Source organism: Denticeps clupeoides, chromosome 9, assembly GCF_900700375.1.
Source record: "Denticeps clupeoides chromosome 9, fDenClu1.1, whole genome shotgun sequence".
In the NCBI taxonomy this organism is placed as follows: Eukaryota; Metazoa; Chordata; class Actinopteri; order Clupeiformes; family Denticipitidae; genus Denticeps; species Denticeps clupeoides.
In genome coordinates, this window is record NC_041715.1 from 2415137 (window position 1) to 2435691 (window position 20555).

Sequence of the window (20555 nt, forward strand, 5' to 3'; positions counted from 1 at the left end):
CTCGCCTATGAACCATAAGACCCGGGTTCAAATCCGACTTACTACCATTGTGTCCCTGAGCAGGACACTTGTCCCTGAGTGTCTCCAGGGGGGGGGTACTGTCCCTGTAACTGCTGACTGTAAGTCGCTCTGGATAAGGGCATCTGGTAAATGCTGTAAATGTAAATGAAATGTAAATGCAAAACCAGGGGGCAGAAAATGGCCCTATAACAACAGAATTAAAGAACGAAACTCTTTTAATATAAATGCAGAAGACACTGTAACCGCCTCAGACAGAAAATGTGCAGAAGGAGACAGGTCCTTACGTTCTCTCTGCAGCTTCAGGCCAAAAACAACTGCAGGAGATGAGATGAGAGGAGAGCGAGGGAGGGAGGGAGGGAGGGAGGGAGGTGTATTATCTGAGCAGCAAGGAGGGTGAAACCACACAATCCTGTATTTAATAACGCACGGCTCGAAGCGATGGGCTGGCCTCGAGGTCAATGGCTCTCCATTACCGCGTTCTATTATTTTCCGTCCCGCCGTCAGTGTCGCGCGTCCGGGCCCGGATTCGGCTGCGTTGTGCGCGGAGGAGGGAGGACAAAGGCCTTCATTCAAAACTGCCGCCAATCCCACACACTCTTCAGCCTCTCCTCAACATGGCTGAAGGGCCTCCTGCCGGCACGTCGGCGTTCGTGGCGATGGGCACGTGTGTGGCCGTCGCCGCGGCAACAGGCTGGCAGAGCCACAGCGGGGTCCCAGGAATAATTAAAGGTCAATTAGCAGCAAGACGAAGCGGCCCCGGCGTAATGAGCCGTGCTGCAGGGAGAGAGGCGAGCGCGGGAAAGGGCAGAGGGACCCAAGCTGGGTGAACAGCAGAGTGCGGGGACGAAACGACGAACGGGAGGGACAACCCCGCGCCGCCGTGGAATATTCAGGCCCGGGCGCTGTTTACTTCTCGAAGTGACAAATCGCATTTTTCCCCGGACCAAGCTTTCAAAAGGCCATTTGGTCTTAACTTGGGTTTAATCTGCATTTTAATATCTGACCTGAAGACTTTAGACTTTCAACTGGTGATATGGTTCAGTTTTTCACCTAATCTAGAACATAGGAGTCAAATATCTGTTTATACAGTATGTCAATGATGAAATAGTTTTGCATTGTTAATTTAATGAAATTTAATGTATTTTTCCTCGAATGTTATGAACACAGGGAATTAAGAATTTGGGAAAATATCAATAGTGTAAAAAAAATCATGTATATAACATAAACTCATATTTAAAACCAGACAACCTCCATTTTGGTGTTGGTAGTGGGTGTGGTCCTGTTTGGGGGAGAGGACAAAGGGAGGAGTTGGACGCTGCGCTGCACCTACACACGTATTGACAGAAGGGGGCTTAAATCCTCCAGAGTGTGTGAGAGCTGTCAATCATGCTTTCAGGCTCCTCCCCCCGTCATGTTTCTGGGCGTCAGAAATAATCACACCCCAACGTGCTGTTTCTATCCGGTTGTTTCTATAAATGCCGAAGACAAGTTTGATGTAGCATTAATGAACAGGCTTGTTTGTATGAGTGAGGGGCGTGGCAGTGATGGCTGGTGCTGTTCCGATCTGAGCCAGAGTCAATATTCTGGGCTTTACTGGCCTTTGGGATCAAGAACGAGGTTGATGAGCCAAATGTGTTGGAAGTTCTGGGCTACTTGTCAGTGTGTCCCTATATGTGTGTGTGTGTGTGTGTGTGTGTGTGTGTAACTGCTGTCTCGAATTGCATCGCTCCCCCTTGGGGCTTCCATGTGTCTTGTCAGATTTCCACTTTCAAACACCCAACAAGGTCTCACTCACACACACACACACACACACATGAAGTGTGATCCGCAGACTGCAAACTGGCTGCTTCCTGGTGCCTAAACTGTCAGGGCGGATGCTGCCCGGGCGGAAAAGTGTCACAGGCGCCTGTCAAATCAAAAACAAGTACCATTCGTGCGCGTGCAGCATTTTTTCTTTTTGGTTAGAAAGGCAGAACCTGACAGGTAGAAGGTTTTTTTGGACATCGTGGGGACCTTTTTTTTTTTAAAAAACGGAGGTCGGCCAGGTTAGGGGACGCCGCCGGTGTGTTAGAGGAGCGGACTTCTCTTCCCTCACAGCTCAGATGACTCTCTCCCTCTCTCTGTCTGGTCTGTTCCGGTTGCTCCGGTTCCGTGTGTGTGTGTGTGTGTGTGTGTCGGTTCTGTGTTGGGGGGCGGGGCGGCTGTTTGGCCCACAGGCTATGCGTCTCGGAGGGCCATGCTCCAGCAGTTGCACGGGGTCAGTATGTACTCCCACGATGAGCACCACGCTACCTCCTACTGCTGGAGTGAGAGAGGTAAGGGTGTGTGTGTGTCTTCTCTGCACACTCTTCTGTCACGCCTCTTCATCTGTTAGTCCAGGGAGGGGCAGTGTGACCCGTGGAGGGGCATAAGACAGTCAGGCTGGGCCCTCCACAGCTTACACTGGCCCAGTCTCGGTTAGGTTGTGTGTCCTGTCCTTTTCGTTCTCATAAGGAACACTCACGCACACAGAGTGTGTGTGTGTGTGTGTGTGTGTGTGTGTGTGTGTGAGAGTGGCTGTTCATTTTGCTGCTCACTCTCGAGGCTGACGTTCTCACGTTCTGAAGGATTCTGTCCCACTCATGTCCCAGCTTATGTCTGTCAGGGACGTCTGTCCAGTCCATCTTCTGTTAAATAAAATCATGTTTTTCTGCAAAATCCACGCTGGTCCTTCCATAAAGTAGTTGCTGGATTTCTATGGGTCTGTGAAATGCTATGAGTGTGTGTGTGTGTGTGTGTGTGTGTGTGTGTGTGTGTGTGTGTGTGTATTAATGTGTAGACTAATGAAGTGTTTGTCGAATGGGGGTGGAAACTCCCGATGGAGCTGCTACGTTCTAGAAAAGTCTGAAAATGGCGGAGATGCTGGCGTTCCTGGCCCTCGCTCCACCGGTTTGTTCCTGTAAATCAGCGCATCGCTGCTGAGGCTCTAAAGAGGCTCTAAATAATTCAAAAGAAGCACAAGTCGGGACATAGGAACATAGGGACGTTTTTACCGTCCGTCAGTAACACGGGGTGCCAGCGAGGGTCCACAGAACTGAGTGTGTGTGTGTGTGTGTGTGTGTGTGGTGTGTGTGTGTGTGTGTGTGTGTGTGTGTGTTTTGAGCATGATGTCACATGGCTGTATAGGATAGAGTGTGTGTTCAGAATGCATGATGTGTGCGAGTGAAAAATAATCCGTAGAAGTAGTAACTGGCAAGCAGGGGCGTAAATAGTGCAGAGAATTTTTGTGCTTAAATACAGGTACTGTTACGCTGCTCCTCAAATGTTATTATTACAAATAATAACATAATTACAGTAATGCAAAAGGTACAAAATATTAAAAAAGAGGTCAGAGTTACTAGTTACTTTACTTATCTGAGCAAATTATTGATTATTTAGCAAATAATCAATCACCAGTCAAACTGTAGAAGCGTGTAGGACAAATCCAGCTTTCATACCCAGAATATGAATGGATCGCAGTCATATTTATAACATGACTACTTACTGTAACAGTCAGAAGTGGGTTATATTTTTTATTAATTTTAAAAATGTCCAACCTGGCAACAGACGTTTGTCACGTTCACAACAGTCTAACTTCCAAATTAAAAAAGGAATAAAACGATGGACGTTTAGTCGCACTGTGACATTTTCACATTGTTTATTTCTACGAAGATTCAGAACTTAATTTGCTCCGAATGTGTTTACCAAGCTCTCATAAACCGGCCCAAATTTCAGGACGAATCAGAAACTTTTATTGGATAGAAAAGTTTTTACTTATTTCATTTGTGTTCAAATACATGTAAAATTATAGACTTAAAAAAGAAAACCTCCACTCCTGCTAGTATGAAATATAATCAGCTGAATTTTGGTCCTCTCGTCCACCAGATACCATATTTATCATTTTGTATTTTGTGGAAATATAATTTTTTTTTTTTATCTATCTTTCTCTGCCCATCCTTCACTTGCTCTGGCGCTCGGCCTCTGACACCCTCGATTGTCCTGTGCCCTTCCTGTCCAGCAGAAAGCAGGGAGAACTCCTTCAGCCGCTCGCGCAGCTCCAGCGTGTCCAGCATCGACCGCGACACCAAGGAGGCGGTGACGGCGCTGCAGTTCGGCGAGTCCTACGGCCGCAAGACGGACGCGCTGCCCACGCCCTGCCTGTGGGTGGGCACCAGCCTCGGCCTGGTCCTCCTCATCCCCATGTCCATCCCCACCGACGACCAGGAGCGCCAGGAGGAGCCCGTCACCATGGCGCCCACCGGTCAGCAAGGAGAAGGCGTGGTTCTGATTGGTCGCATTTCTCAAAGCTTCGTTTCTCCTGAAACCTTCAGATTTGTGTCTTACAGGCACCGTTCTCATGCTGAAGGGCTCAGTCCTGCGTTTCGGCTTCCTGGACCTCCGGGGCGCGGTCATCAGCGCCCCCTATGAGGTTTGGCGGGACCCCAACGCCCAGGAGGACCCCGAGCGGCCGCGTAAGAGGAAGCTGGTGAACTTTTCGCCGTCGTCGTCGCAGGAGAACTGCGGCGAGGGCCACCTGGCGGTGGTGTGCTCCGAGAGGCAGGCCGTGGTCTTCCTCATGCCCGCGCAGGTCTGCCTGCACGTCCACAACATCACCGAGGCGTCCTTCGTGCTGCGCGCCGACCTCGTCTCCTTCTGCAACAGCGTCTGCCTCGCCTGCTTCTGCGCCAACGGTCACGTCATGACCCTGAGGTAACCACGTCGGCCGCCCTCAAACGTGTCACGGCAACCGTGCCATTCTCAGGTAATGGCGACCATTACCGCGACAAGAAAACCCCCAGAAATCCTTGCACAATTTTTTCTGTTATACTTTGTCACTTTATACTTTCACCTTCACCCTACCTGTTACACATATTTTATGTTTTATGTCAAAGACTTAAAAGTGTAACGTTTGCAATATTTAGTGTGGTCTGCAGCAGTCGCTAAAGCATTTCGCTGCAGATCATATGACTGTGTATGTGACAAATAAAATTTGAATTTGAATGAGACAATTAACTCTTCCAGGGGTCACATGACATCTGTAACGCCCATATAGGGCTTTCAGAGTGCCAGGCACTCACTGTTAGAGTGTTTGCATATTTCTCTATTAGTCTGATGGGAATTGGGTTACGTTTGCCAAATATTGTACCCCGACAACACTCCCCCCCCCCCCCCATCCCCTGCCCCCGACCCGCCCCTCCTCCCGAAGCCTAACGAGGTAACGAGCACGGCGACGCAAACGAGCGCAGCTCACAGCGACAGCCATAATCAGGCAATTAGAGGCGCATTCATCATGCATGAGCTCCCATCTAGCCCTGGTCTCTAGAGAAGCATTAATTAAAGATCAATAATCGCTGGCGTCATTGGACGTTGATTGACAGCTCCACGTTATTTTTATTTTTTTTTCAGAACAAACCAATTTTATAAAGCAGCCTTCATAGATCTCGCCCATAACCTGCAGTTAATTTAGAACACAGCCAATCTGAAGCAGCCAATCGTAATGCGTGACGGTATTAAAGCAATAAATAAATCCCTCGACTGTGATAAAAAGCCGCCTCTCGTGTGGCTTATTGGTTTTGATTTCTTTAATATTCCCCAGATTAATTGCCTCAATATACCACGAATCGTTACAATAGCAAACACATAAACAAATCCAGTTGCGGTTGCCTAGCAACGTGTCAGCCAGCGCGGCTGACGCGTGACCCCGAGATTCCGAGCCCCGTCACAGCGCCGCTTTGATGATCCCCGGATCCCCCCGGACGCACTTGCCGACCCGCCCTCCCTACCGGCTGTAAGAAGCTGACTGATCCCGACCCCCTGACCCCTTAACCCCGCCCATTTAATCTCAGTGTCATCACTTTTGCGCCCAGAGTGAAGGGATCAGACAAGTTAACAAGGCCGGTGATTAAAGTATTACAGGCACCTGTCTGGTGTAATATTAATATCGTATTAAAATGAATCATTTACAAACATCCCAAAACGAGATGCGCGCATCTCATTACTTTAAAAGAAAAAAAAAAAGTGAAGTGATTTGTCACATGTGATACACAGCAGCACAGCACACGGTGCACACAGTGAAATTTGTCCTCTGCATTTAACCCATCACCCTGAGTGAGCAGTGGGCACCATGACAGGCGCCCGGGGAGCAGTGTGGGGGGACGGTGCTTTGCTCAGTGGCACCTCAGTGGTACCTTGGCGGATCGGGATTCGAACCGACAACCGTCTGATTACGGGGCCACTTCCTTAACCGCTAGGCCACCACTGCCCCGGGTCATTACGGGTCATCCACCGGTCCTGGTACTGGGGTTCCCTGCAGGGACCATCAACTGACCCTCTTTTATTTGACATTTTATGTGCTTTAAATGGTGTTTTTTTTCAGGTTAGGTACACCGACCTTGGTGAAGGTGCGCGAGGCCACGCCCGCGGCGCGCCGCTGCTCTGTTTGCGTTGTTTGTTACGTTGAGTGAGGTCGGAAGCGGGTGAATAAAAGGATGCGGGAAAAAGGACGAGAAAGCACAGATGTAGCGACATCAGCTGAGGGCTGAATGCAGAGCTTGCACATGCATGCTAGCACGATGAAGGAACGTGCTGGAAGAAAGGAATATGTAATAAAACCGGAAATAAAGCATGAAAAGGCCTGATCCTGTTCTCGTTAACGTTCCTGGAGCAATTTAAAGCGGAACTAATGATGCACCAGCTAAGCGAGTCTTCAGAAGTGCATTGCTAATTGTGTGTGTGTGTGTGTGTGTGATCTCCAGTCTGCCCAGTCTCAGACCCCTGTTGGACGTGAATTATCTGCCCCTGACGGACATGCGCATCGCTAGAACATTCTGCTTCACCAATGGCGGTCAGGCGCTGTACCTGAGCTCCCCCACCGAGATCCAGCGCATCACCTACAGCCAGGAGATGTGCGACAATCTGCAGGTGTGTGTGTGTGTGTGTGTGGACCCCCAACTGTTGTCTTTGGTAACGTGGAGCGCTGACAGTGTCCATTCAGTCAAAATGTCACGCCTGTCAGTTCCACTGAGCTGAGACGCTTTGTGTGACGTTGCCTCCCAAGCAGGCGGGACACATACATGCACGGGCAGCAGGACACATGGCTCTGGACGTCCTCTGATGTGTCACCACGCTGCCATCTGCTGGTGGGACTGTGGCCTTACCATCATATAAATTTACATTTACAGCCTTTACCAGACGCCCTTTTCCAGAGCGACTCACAGTCAGTAGTTACAGGGACAGTCCCCCCCTGGAGACACTCAGGGTTAAGTGTCCTGCTCAGGGACACGATGGTAGTAAGTGGGTCATAGGCTACTCCCACCCATCAGCAGTGCGTGGTAGCCGTCCCTTTCCAGCTGAAAGAATGGAATAAATGTACAATAGCATTAGCAACAGAGAGTCACCTCAACATCCAATTCTACACCACGAGGTTGGACGGGGTGTCCAGCGAAACCTGCACCAGTGTACCTCCTGTCCAACAACAATCAATTCGAGGTGAAAACAGTGTTACACACGTTCAGCCCCACAGCAGGCTATAAGGGCTGGACAATCTCAGCAGAACTGACGCAACAACACCTCCTCCAGAAGCAAACATTGTCCTCACATTTAAATGGGCTGGTTGGCAAATTGGTTAAGTTGGTCGTCCTGGCTGGTTGGATTGATTGATTGATTGATTGATTGATTGATTGAAGGATTTGTTGGGGGAGCTTTTCACACCCATCGAGACGCCTGAGGCACAGAACAGAGGGTTCCTCAAGGGCTTCTTCGGAGGAAACACCCAGACCTTCGACAGGGAGGAGCTCTGTAAGTCCGTCTCTTATTTCCGATTGTAAACTGCAATCGTCGGGAATGGAGCGCATTGTGTGGAGCCCGCGTGGCCAGATATTCATTTAACTCGATCACTAATTATCCTTTTATTCCGTCATCGCCCCATCGTTCCTGTCGTCCCCTTTGTTGCATCTCCATCAACCCGTACAGCCATCAGATTATGATAGTCTACTATAATTCATGTTCACTATGCTGTCCATCTTGTCTAAAAATACCTCTTCCGTTCGTCATTTCTATTCATCTGCAGACACGCCCGTTAGTCTTCGCCTGTCTGACACCTCGCTCTCTCCCCCGTGTCCGCAGTTGGCGAGGCAGCAGCGGGAAAGGCGTCCCGCAGCCTGGCGCAGCACATCCCCGGGCAGGCGGGCATGGAGGGCATGAAGGCGGCAGCCGGAGGGGCGGTGGGGGAGCTGGCGCGGGCCCGGATCGCCCTGGACGAGAGGGGCCAGAGACTCGGGGAGCTGGAGGAGCGCACCGCGCTCCTGATGACCAGCGCCGAGACCTTCTCCAAACACGCCCACGAGGTGAGACCTCCGGCCCATACGTCCACGACCATCCACACTGCCGATGCCGCTTGGACGCGGGTGGGAGCCAGTTTCAACGGAGCATGAAGGCTGTGAGGGGCAGCGGTGGCCTGGCGGTTAAGGAAGCGGCCCCGTAATCAGAAGGTTGCCGGTTTGAATCCCGATCTGCCAAGGTGCCACTGAGCAAAGCACCACCCCCACACACTGCTCCCCGGGTGCCTGTCATGGCCGCCCACTGCTCACCAATGGTGATGGTAAAAAGCAGAGGACACATTTCACCGTGTCACCGTATGCTGTGCTGCAGTGTTTCACAATGACAATCACTTTAATATAGGGTGGCCAGATTTAAGCGTGTGAATAAAAAAAAGTGAAGTGATTGTCACATGTGATACACAGCAGCACAGCACACGGTGCACACAGTGAAATTTGTCCTCTGCATTTAACCCATCACCCTGAGTGAGCAGTGGGCAGCCATGACCAGCGCCCGGGGAGCAGTGTGTGGGGACGGTGCTTTGCTCAGTGGCACCTCAGTGGTACCTTGGCGGATCTGGATTCGAACCGGCAACCTTCTGATTACGGGGCCGCTTCCTTAACCGCTAGGCCACCGCTGCCCCAGTCCACACCTTAGCGCAAGGGGAGGGGCCAGAGCGATGCTTCCAATAGCGCGAGTGGGCGGGGAAAAGTTCTGATACCTGTGATGTGATGTAACACTATATAATCACCTTCCTAAAATATTCGCAAAATTAACTTTTTTTCAACATGCTGACGGTAAAATCGCCTGCACCATCAGGTCATAAAGGAAACCAAATGCATTTACATTTACATTTTACATTTACATCATTTACCAGACGCCCTTATCCAGAGCGACTTACAATCAGTAGTTACTGGGACAGTCCCCCCCTGGAGACACTCAGGGTTAAGTGTCTTGCTCAGGGACATGATGGTAGTAAGTGGGGTTTGAACCTGGGTCTTCTGGTTCATAGGCGAGTGTGCTACCCCACTAGGCCACTAGCACCCGCCTTTGTGACTTAGGAAATATCCGGTAAAACTTTAACATGATTGAGGACACTATAGTGGGCTTTCAGCATCCAATTCCACATTTTGTTTCCACATTTTGTCTTCGTGGAGGCGAGGACTTAAGATTCTGGAGAGCGGGAACTTTTAATAACCGCTAACCGCTCGTTTCGTCCTTTTTCCCCCCCACAGCTCATGTTGAAGTGCAAGGACAAGAAGTGGTACCAGTTCTAGAAAGGGAACTGCGGCGGGCCGGAACTGCTGTCCAACCAGGGCGTGGCACAGCCTGGGACCCTCACTGGACCCTCACTCGTCTTTTTAAAGAACGAGCGGTTGGACGGCGAGCGAAGGAGAGCAGGAGCGAGGGAAGAGTGACGCTGAGTGACTTTGTATCTGTTGGGCCACCCGTCGGGCTGCTTGTACAGAACACAGGGCGGGGACCTTGCCGGTGGACATGTGCCAATTGAGTTGGGTGGAGAGGGGCGGAGACCTTCTCTTTAGGTGTGGATCCAACCATCTGTGTGTGTTTGCAGGGTGGACGTTGTGTCTCCTCACGAGAACTCGACAGGCTCAGGCTGTGTAGATACTCTGAAACCAAGCAGACTGCATGAAAACCAACATAGATGACTTACTACAAAACAATAAAATATGAAAAAAAAAATAAAAACATCAAACTGCCATACTAAAAAGCAGCATGTTCCTTTAGACAATGGTGAAAGGAAAAAAAAACTTTTATTTAATAATATATGCCAATAACAGAAACTAAATCTTTATATTTTTTTGAAATATATATATAAATGTATACCTGCATTGCTACAAGGCCAAAATATTCTTTTTACTCTTTGTTTATATCATTCTCTTTTTTTTTTCGTATCACATATCGTTATTTAGAGAGATAAACCTTATTATCTGATTAATCTGAACGTGTAATTGCTAGAGACACATCGGGTTCAATTTCCATGTCACAGTGGATCAAAAACTACGGTACCCACAATGCTCTGGGGGAGAAGAAACGTAAAGCAATCAGGCTTCAGCACTTCACCACAAAACACTCCCCCCCCTCCGGCAGGACGTGTATCCCACACTGCCTTCCCCTTCGCCGAAGACCTGTGGTCCTTTTTATTAGCTGCTAATTAATAAAGCCACGCCCCCCGAGTAATGAACACAGGCCCCGCCTTCCCTTCCTACAGATGGATGGAAGCGCGAATGAGTGCAAACGTGAACCTGGGACTTCAAAACGGTGCCTGAACGATGACCGATGAACGTGTTTATAACAATAGAGCTATGTAATAACCGAATTCATGTGCCATATTCTCAGTGGGGTGGGGGGCGTCTTAACTAGAGAAGAGTTTATACTGTGCGTCGTAGACAGTCCAATTAACGAAGTTCCACCCACCAAGGCTCGACGTCAGAGCCGGGGGACAATAATGAACTTCTGCTCTTGTAAACTACTAGCTTTCTTTTTTTTTCCTATTTATTTACCAAGTTATTTACGAATGATGTTTTTTTTTGTTTTGTTTTTTTTGAAAACGTGGACTTTTTAAATTTACGGTTCTGTTTGTGAGTTTATGTGTTTTCTTCAGCTGCCTTTCGTGAGTGGCTTTGTCAGTGGTGGCGTCTGCTGGTAGGGATATGGGTGCCGGCGTGGCTGGGCGTGGCTGGGCGTGGCTGTGTGCGGCCACGCCCCCGGCGCCTCACACAAGCGGCCGCTTTTATCACTGAATGTCAAAGTGATTGTTGACTCTGCGGCGTCGCGGTTAACGGGCCGCAGTCCGCCGCACTCGAACACTGTACGAATTATTACCAACTGTTCCATGTTTTATGGGGTTCTTTTTTTTCCCTATTTCTTCTTCTTCTTTTTCAGGCGAGAGAGTGTTCCTTAAAAAAAAAAAAAAGTGATGAACTTTTGACTCAATTGAACTTTCCGCATTCAGTGGCAATCATATACGTATTGATGTTACATGTTACAAAATAAAGAGAAAAAAAATATCAAAAAGAAAAAACAACAAAAACAAAAACATGAGTGTTTATGAACCGAAGTCGAATATATTTTTATTCTTTTGGATTTACTGTTCAGTTTGACCTCTGTCAAAGGACAAACTTAGTGCTTCGCGGCAATAAAACCCGACCTTCCTGTTCTCTGTTATTTTCTGACTGCAATCTCGGATTCTGTACTCGGTTTTGTATATATACGGGAGTTTATTGTACATGTAACTGTATATGAGAACACACACACACACACCCACCCATTCACGCACACTCACTCACTCATGCTTTCATTCAACCAGCTGAGAGAACCGACTTTGTGCCATCACATTTTTATTTAACCCAATGTTGAATATGGCAAAAAAAGAGAGAGAGAGAGACTTGAGGGTGGAGGAATAAGAACGAAGCATTTATGACGTCACCACACCATTCATTCGTCCATGGTACAAAAAAAAAAAAAGCAGGACTTGTTTTTATGGAAGTTTTTTTTCATGGTGTAAACGGATCTGGTCTTTGAGCAGTGCCCCTGTCATTGAATCGTGTTGTTCATGACACTCGTGTTCTCCAGTATCAGTGGATTATACATAAGAAAACTAAATCTGATCCAGACAGGGTGTTTTGTTCGTACGTTTTCAGTTTTTATACAAAAAACTGTACAGTGAAACCCAGGGAAAAGATATAATAAAAAAAGAAAAATAAGACAAATGAAAAGCTGTTGTTCGGAGTCTCTTCTGTAAACGTTGTACCTGTTACCTGCCGATGGTACCGTGGTTGGTTTCTCTGACGTGTGTGTTGGCCCTCGGACCCCGACCCTCTCCTCCAGTCCTCTCAAAAGGTGGCAGCGCGGTCTGTCTCGTTTCTAAGGGTTCTGTCCCCTTTTTTTCTGTTCTTAGTGATATTACTGTAGTGCTATAGAGGTTACTGGCAAAATGAACTGAACATATGTTGATGCAAACCAGAATTTAAATAAAAATTGATTGATGTCCACACATTGGAGGTGTTCGTTGTTTCTTTCTTTCCTTCTTTCTTCATCCAAGATGAAACGTGAATTCTCACTTTTTTCGTACGGCCACTCCAAACTGCGGTCAGTTTTGAGTGTGGCGAATGCGGCCTTCCGCCTACAGTCTAGACCAATCAGCGCCGCCCGTCCCGCCCACCGGAAGCGCCGGCGGCCAATCAGAGCACGGCGACTTGTGGCTCCTCCGCGGCCGGCTCACGCAGCGCGGCGGTCCCGATGCGGAGTCGCCCGGCGGTTCCGGCGCAGAGGGGGCACTTTTTTCCGCGGCCGAGCCGGCCATGCCGCAGCTGTGGTCCTTCGTTCTGCTCTGGGCTCTGCGGACGCCGTCGGGCGGGGCCGCGGACTCCGGCCCCAGCGCCGCCGGAAGTCTGGTGTGGGGACCTGGGCTGGAGGCGGACGTCGTGCTGCCGGCGAGGTTCTTCTTCATCCAGGCGGTGGACGGAGCGGGCCAGAAGTCAGTGTTGCGTTAATCCCGGTTCCGCTCTGGTTTTAGTCCAGTGGGCGTAATGATTGACAGGCGACTGGCCAATCAGCGGCCGGCATGTGCGGGGGGTGGAATGTTATAATGCGGGTTACTTATACTCATCCCTGTCGCCAGCGAGGGAGGAGCTGGTTCACTTTTTTTGTTAATTAAATGGCAGTTTTTCAATATTGCCTGCCGTTCCTGAGACGATCCGACAGGTGGCGCTAGATGAACTGTAAATGAACTTTATTCAGAGCGGCTTACAATCAGGGTGGTAGTAGCTTAGTGGGTAACACACTCGCCTATGAACCAGAAGACCCGGGTTCGAATCCCACTTACTACCATTGTGTCCCTGAGCAAGACACTTAACCCTAAATTGCTCCAGGGAGACTGTCCCTGTAACTACTGATTGTAAGTCGCTCTGGATAAGGGCGTCTGATAAATGCTGTAAATGTAAATGTAAATCAGTAGTTACAGGGACAGACCGCCCCTGGAGACACTCAGGGTTAAGTGTCCTGCTCAGGGACACGATGGTAGTAAGTGGGGTTACTGGCGAGTGTGTTACCCGCTAAGCTACTACCACCCAGGTTCATGCCCCACTTACTTCCAATGTGTCCCTGAGCAAGACACTTAACCCTGAGTGTCTCCAGGGGGGGACTGTCCCTGTAACTACTGATTGTAAGTCGCTCTGGATAAGGCCGTCTGGTAAATGCTGGAAATGGACTTTTCTGTATGTCCAGAAATGTTTCTGCATCTCGTTGATGATATTGACTGTTTTTTTATATTTTTTTATGTCGTCGTCCTACGAAGCTTCACGTCGTCACCGGGCGAGAAGACATTTCAAGTGAAAGTGTCATCGCTGTCTGAGCCATTCTCAAGGATCTGGGTGCAGGTCCTGGACCGCAAGGATGGGTCATTCGTGGTGCGATACAGAATGTATGCAAGCTACACAGATCTCCAGATACAGGTCCTCCTCAAGGACCAGAACGTCGCCAAGTCTCCTTACATCCTCAAGGGTAAAAAAGAAATGCAGCCTGCACTTTAATCTCTCACTACCTCGTACTATACTGCTGTATTATTATTTCGATCATTTTATATCATATACATTTACAGCATTTACCAGACGCCCTTAGTCAGAGTGACAATCAGAAGTCACAGGGACAGTCCCCCCCTGGAGACACTCAGGGTTATGTGTTAAGAGACACAATGGTAGTAAGTGGGTTTTGAACCTGGGTCTTCATAGTCGAGTGTGTTACCCACTAGTATAATACCACTATATACTTATTATACTAAATATATCCATACACTGATATCATATTGCTGTTGCTCGTCCGTCTGGTTTGCCTAGTTTGCCTCGACCTGCACTATATTAGGTGTCTGTGTAAAATGTCTTTCGTCGTGTATTTGTGTTGTGTGTATTTTCCATTGTGTCTTTTCTTGCACACTGTGAATCCCGAAGCTTCATGATCTTGTACATGTGTAATGACAATAAAGTTGAATCTAATCTAATCTAATCTAATCACGTATATGGTGAGGCGACTATGAAATTGACTTTGACGTTGACTTGAACAAATGCACACTTTACACTTTTCTTCAGCTTCGTTTCTTGCATAGTTTTACATTGTCTTTTTTTTTTTTTTTTTTTTATTACTTTCTTTTTTTGCTTCAGGCCATGTGTACCATGAAGGCTGTGACTGTCCTGAACCCGACGGGGAAGTGTGGGCGGAGCAGATGCGTTGCCCCGCCTCCTTTCCACAGATCCAGAGGGACCTCTCGGCCTTCCCTCGGGTCGACCCCCAGCTCAACGCCCACGAAATACCTCAGAGGTTCGGCAGGAGACAGAGCCTCTGTCACTACACCATCAAGGACAACAAAGTAAAGTGACACCCTGGGATGATCTATAATATGGAGTACAGGTGCAATAATTATCGCTGGCTGGCAATTTGCAAATAATTGCAACAAAAAACTATACTCTTGAGTGAGTATGGGGTTTGGATTCATGGATTCTTCAAATAATGGAGGTGTGTGTAATGTGTATTAGGGGTGTTAGAAAATATCGATACAGCAATATATCATGATTTTTCATGATACAGGGGCATGAAATCGATATTTTTTTAATATACAAATTCATTTCTGAGTTATGTTGTTCTGGCTGAATTATTAACGTAATGAGATCACACGCACGCATCTTGTACTTCAGCTAGGGGTGTTAGTGGCCTAGTGGGTAACACACTCGCCTATGAACCTGAAGACCCAGGTTCAAACCCCACTTACTACCATCGTGTCCCTGAGCAAGACACTTAACCCTGAGTGTCTCCAGGGGGACTGTCCCTGTAACTACTGATTGTAAGTCGCTCTGGATGATTTTACATTTTCAGTGAACTGTAGAATATATCAGTATGTGATATCTTGATGCGTATTGTGAGGTCGTTGCCAATGCACACCCCTAATGTGTATACCGGTTTTATTATTATGGTTATTGTGATGCTCGCCGGTGATCTACTGACTTGGAGGGGTGGGGTTATCTGGACTTGTGTCTTGACCGCGTGTCTCCGTGTCTCCAGGTGTATATAAAGACCCACGGAGAGCACGTGGGCTTCAGGATATTCATGGACGCCTTCCTCCTCTCTCTCACCCGCAAGGTGAGTTGACCACGCCAACGCGTGCACAATCCCGCTCTGCAGAGGGCAGTGTTGCGCTTCACCGTGCTCGTGTGAGAGATAGAGATGATCCAGCAAACGTGTCCCATCAGTGGTCAGTTGCTGACCAGGTAAGATCTCTGTCCACAAGGTGAGAAGTAAAAATGCTGCTGTAGCCTGTGCACCGCTGGGTAAAGGTGTAACGGTAAAAGTGTCCCAACGTGTGGAACGGGTCACTTTTCCTGTAAATCACCTGATCGTCTATTAATAATGAAAAATAATGGCTGAACGCAGGTACGGGTCCCTGACCTGGAGCTTTTCGTGAACCTTGGCGACTGGCCGCTGGAGAAGAGGCAGCCACACGAGAAGCTCCACCCCATCTTCTCCTGGTGCGGCTCCAACGACACGCAGGACATCGTCATGCCCACCTACGACCTGAGCGAGTCCGTCCTGGAGACCATGGGCAGGTCCGCAGTTGCCTGTCTGGAACGACAACACTACATAGAACTCTCAATACACTCCAGCACTTTCACTTTCAATCACTCTGGACTCTTTGCACAAAATCTCTGCTCTTTGTACTTATTTTTTAATCTTTATGCATTGATTTTCACTCATTTGCACACCTTCACCCTACCGGTTACACAGATTTTATGTTAAAGACATAAAAGTGCAATATTTGCATATTGGTTCATTGTATTTGCAACACTGTGGTCTGTAGCAGTCGCTAAAAGCATATGACGTGTATGTGACGAATACAATTTGAATTTTGTGTGATGTCACTTCTTTTCATGGCCGCGCAGAGTCAGTCTGGACATGCTGTCGGTGCAGGGCAACAGCGGGCCGCCGTGGGGACAGAAGAACCAGACGGCCCTGTGGCGCGGCCGGGACAGCCGGCGGGAGCGGCTGGAGCTGGTGAAGCTGGGCCGCGCCCACCCCGACCTGCTGGACGCGGCCTTCACCAACTTCTTCTTCTTCAAGCACGACGAGGGCCTGTACGGGCCGCTGGTCAAGCACATGTCCTTCTTCGACTTCTTCAAGGTGCCGCCATGCAGAGCACATCTTCGTAAATGTGGAATCTGTGGATGTTAGACTGCGCCATCTAGCGGTGCTTCCTGATATGACACGAACACTAACAACTTGAACAATGAACACCTATTAATTCATAAAATATATTTTTTACACATAGTTTGTAAAATGACTTGTTGTTTCTGCTACTCCTGCCAGTATAAGTACCAGATCAACATCGACGGCACGGTGGCGGCGTACCGCTTCCCGTACCTGCTGGCCGGCGGCAGCGTGGTGCTCAAGCAGGACTCCGCCTACTACGAGCACTTCTACCAGGAGCTGACGCCCTGGGAGCACTACGTCCCCTTCAAAGCCGACCTGAGCGACCTGCTGGAGAAGCTGCGCTGGGCTCGGGGCCACGATGAGCAGGTAGGGCGTTCGCGGGCCGGGTTCTGCACGGAGTTCCCCAACGCGTAAATCCTGTCTGCGTGTCACCTCTCCATGCTGTCTGTCCCACGGCGTCTCTCCAGGCCAAGAGGATTGCGTTGGCGGGACAGCAGTTCGCTCGCACACACCTGATGGGCGACAGCGTTTTCTGCTATTACTTCCGCCTCTTCCAGGTAATCGGAGCTGGGCGGTTGCTACCGTACTTCAGCAGGTTTTTCAGGTCTGCTCCACTACGTTCTGTCAAATCTGTCGCTTCTTTTTTACTTATGAGTTTTTACGTGGGCGGTGGGGGCCTAGCAGTTAAGGAAGTGGCCCTGTAATCAAGGTTGCCGGTTCGAATCCCGATCTGCCAAAGGGTGCCACTGAGGTGCCACTGAGCAAAGCACCGTCCCCACACACTGCTCCCCGGGCGCCTGTCATGGCTGCTCACTGCTCACTCAGGGTGATGGGTTAAATGCAGAGGACTAATTTCACTGTGTGCACCGTGTGCTGTGCTGCTGTGTATCACATGTGACAATCACTTCACTTTCACGTAGTGGCATAACTTCTGCACAACTGTTCCTTACCTCGTAACCTGCGAGGGACTTAATTACGGCGATATTTTTTACACGAAATTGTTAATTATGTGCACAGCGCAGCAGCGTGTAAAATTGCAGACACACTGACGTTATCATCCATACACATATCAAGCACATCAACAGTGCATTCGAAGTAAGGACATTGTTTGTCTAGCTAATTATGTCAAGTTGAGATATATTGTTGCTGTTTAGTATTTTAATTCAAATTATTAATCATATTTTTGCTGTCTGTACATGCTGCATGTAGCGCATTTAGCAGGTAAACACACACACTACAAGCCCCACCCACTGACTTCACCCTGACCGTGTTTCTTCTGAATTTATTGAAACACCAGTTCTTATTTTAGTACATGGTGGGTCAGTGGGTGGCCCTAGCGGCCCCGCAATCAGAAGGTTGCTGGTTGCTGTCATGGCTGCCCACTGCTCACGAAGGGTGATGGTTAAATACAGAGGACACGTTTCACTGTGTCACCGTGTGCTGCGCTGCAGTGTTTCTCAATGACAATCACTTCACTTTCATAATAAAACATCCTACTTTTACTTAATTTTCTGCAGTACAGTTGAAGTCAGAAGCTTCTGTACTTTTACTCAAGTGGTGTTTTAAAAGGAGGACTTGTATTGGAGTAAAAGTTTACCTTATATATCTCTACTTTAACTCAAGCACACGTGTGTGTGTGTGTGTGTGTGTGTGTGTGTGTCTGGAGCTTTTACGACACCAATAACGTGCACTTTAATGTTTCACTGTTTAAATAAACCCGGAGACACTGTAGCCGCCCGGAATAAATCAAATCTTTTTAAAGGGTCTAGATTCATATGTATAAAATTTACTGTCCGGCCAGGCAATATGATGAGCAAGATTATCTTAATGATAATTAGGGTGCGAATGCCAATTAAAACCGCACTTAAGGCCAAAGCGTGATTGGGGCGTGCTGTAAATGCCCCGCCCCTTGCAACTGTGCTTTTACTGGCGGCCCTCGGGATGATGCAGCGTTTTTCAGCCGCTTTGCTCAACTCTGAACTCGTTGACATCAGTCGTGTGAGCCAGCAGCAGGACCAGGACGGCGGTCTCACTCCTGGTTCCATTCCTTCGTTCATTTATTTATTGTATGACAATTCTGGTGACGACGATGATGATGATGTACATTTTCCAGACGCCCTCATCCAGAGCGCCTTACAATCAGTAGTTACAGGGACAGTCCCCCCCTGGAGACACTCAGGGTTAAGTGTCTTGCTCAGGGACACGAGGGTGAGTTTGTAACCCACTAGATCACTACCAGCCCCACTGACGAGGCTCGTGGCTTCAGATTATAAAGCCCCTGAGTAGTTGATGATGTTTCGGGCGTATAGGACTATTTGAGGAACTCTGAAGTGGTGATGTCTCCCCGCCATTTGTCCCCGTGTTTTATCTCGTCTTATCTTATCTCTCAGTGATGCGTCATTTTTTTACATGACATTCTCAAGGTCGGTGCAGAGCAGGTCACACCACCAGAGTCTCTCTCTCTCCTCGCTTGTAAACACCGCTCTTACCACACGGTTACCATAGAAACAGCCGAGCCAGATCAGCACAACATTAAACTGCACGCCAGCCCCAAATGCTCTGACTTGTGCGAGAGGGGGTGGTGATGATGATGATGATGATGATGTGGGTGAAAGAGTTTCAGTTTGCTGGTCATTTTTGCACTAAAGGCATTTAGGACAGTTTGACCCCTGACCCCAGTTTCTGAACCAGGGTCGTGACACAGACCGCAAACAGCGTTTTATGAGCCCACGTTCTCAGAACTCTTCTCACTAAAGTATGACGTGTTTGTGTGGAACTGGACATGGACGATGTAAAGATCTCCATTTTCCGCCCAGGAGTACGCCAAGCGGCAGGTGTCTGAGCCGGAGGTCCGCGAGGGGATGGAACCGGTGGAACAGCCGAAAGACGATCTCTTCCCCTGCCACTGCCACCGCACACAGGTCAGAAGCCGGCTCTGGGCCTTAAATAATATACTGTGGTAGGCCGTACACGTATGTCAATTGGACCGTGCAAGACCATACTGTAATAAAATATTAATTAAATTATACAGTACAGGCCAAACGTCTGGACACACCTTCTCATTCAACGTGTTTTCTTTATCTTCATGACCATTTACGTTGGTAGATTCTCACTGAAGGCATCAAAACTATGAATGAACACATGTGGAGTTATGTACTTTCTCTCGATGAGCTTCAAGAGGTCGACACCTGAAATGCTTCTCCAACAGTCTTGAAGGAGTTCCCAGAGGTGGTCCAGCTCACCCCAAACCATGTGGATTGGGTTCAGGTCTGGTGACTGTGGAGGTCAGGTCTCCACTTTTTGTTAAGTACAGAACTCTACATGTGTTCATTCATAGTTTTGATGCCTTCAGTGAGAATCTACCAACGTAAATGGTCATGAAAATAAATACGTTTAAATACGGCCTGTACTGTATATGTATATATATATTTCTTTACATAACTTGAGTGTGAGATCTGATTGGTGGCCAAGTTCATTGACCACCAGGCTGTTACCTACCAAAATCCTGCGAGATGCAGCACAGATCGTGGAACACCTTGACACACCTTTTATTAAATTCATCCAGATTGTAAAATATTTTTATGGTCAGAATTAAGTTTAGATCTGGCTTTGCAAACGGGGGAAATGTTTTATTGTACTTTTTAACGCATGACTTTTACAAACATCCATTCTTTTCACCGCCTTGATCTTTCTTTCTCTCCCTCTTCCCCCCACGCAGGTCAGAGATGAACTTTGATTTTTACATTTCGACTGTAAAAGTGAGGCCTTTTTATCTCCTGTGTTGTGAAATCGTTTCCTTGTCGCATATTTCTTGGATTTCTCCAGTCCTGTCCCATATTGTAATATTTTGACAGAATTATTCATACCTTTTGTAATAAATGTTTTTCGAATACTTGTGTGTATTTATTTATTCATTGCGGCCCTTGAGTAAATACCCGGTGTATCAATACTTAAAGATCTCTGCGTATGTTTAATTGCAGCAC

The 20555-nt window shown here is 48.2% G+C and overlaps 2 protein-coding genes across 25 annotated transcripts in view; both read left to right on the plus strand.

Annotated features, from left to right (window-relative positions):
* Positions 1-12375, plus strand: part of stxbp5l (syntaxin binding protein 5L) — a 95959-nt gene extending 83584 nt beyond the window's left edge. For 11 of the 23 annotated variants that reach the window (XM_028992288.1, XM_028992287.1, XM_028992280.1 and 8 more), the window contains 7 exons: positions 2238-2336; positions 4058-4300; positions 4386-4749; positions 6795-6960; positions 7725-7836; positions 8164-8384; positions 9591-12375. In XM_028992288.1, the coding sequence (XP_028848121.1) occupies positions 2238-2336; positions 4058-4300; positions 4386-4749; positions 6795-6960; positions 7725-7836; positions 8164-8384; positions 9591-9632 (1247 nt within the window). In that variant the 3' untranslated portion in view covers positions 9633-12375. The remainder of the gene's footprint in view (positions 1-2237; positions 2337-4057; positions 4301-4385; positions 4750-6794; positions 6961-7724; positions 7837-8163; positions 8385-9590) is intronic. The other 12 variants (XM_028992295.1, XM_028992286.1, XM_028992297.1 and 9 more) reach the window with 3 other exon arrangements.
* A 180-nt stretch (positions 12376-12555) lies between these two features.
* poglut2 (protein O-glucosyltransferase 2) lies at positions 12556-20464 on the plus strand. Of its 2 annotated transcripts, XM_028992305.1 has the most exons (10): positions 12556-12856; positions 13676-13881; positions 14535-14740; positions 15430-15507; positions 15799-15971; positions 16305-16542; positions 16729-16938; positions 17040-17129; positions 19389-19493; positions 20291-20464. In XM_028992305.1, exons 1-10 carry the CDS (start codon positions 12681-12683, stop codon positions 20306-20308), a joined length of 1500 nt encoding a protein of 499 aa, XP_028848138.1. In that variant the 5' UTR covers positions 12556-12680; the 3' UTR covers positions 20309-20464. The 2 variants fall into 2 exon arrangements, with proteins under 2 accessions (XP_028848138.1, XP_028848137.1); XM_028992304.1 differs by lacking the exon at positions 20291-20464 and having other exon boundaries at positions 19389-19682.
* The last annotated feature ends 91 nt before the right edge of the window (positions 20465-20555 follow it).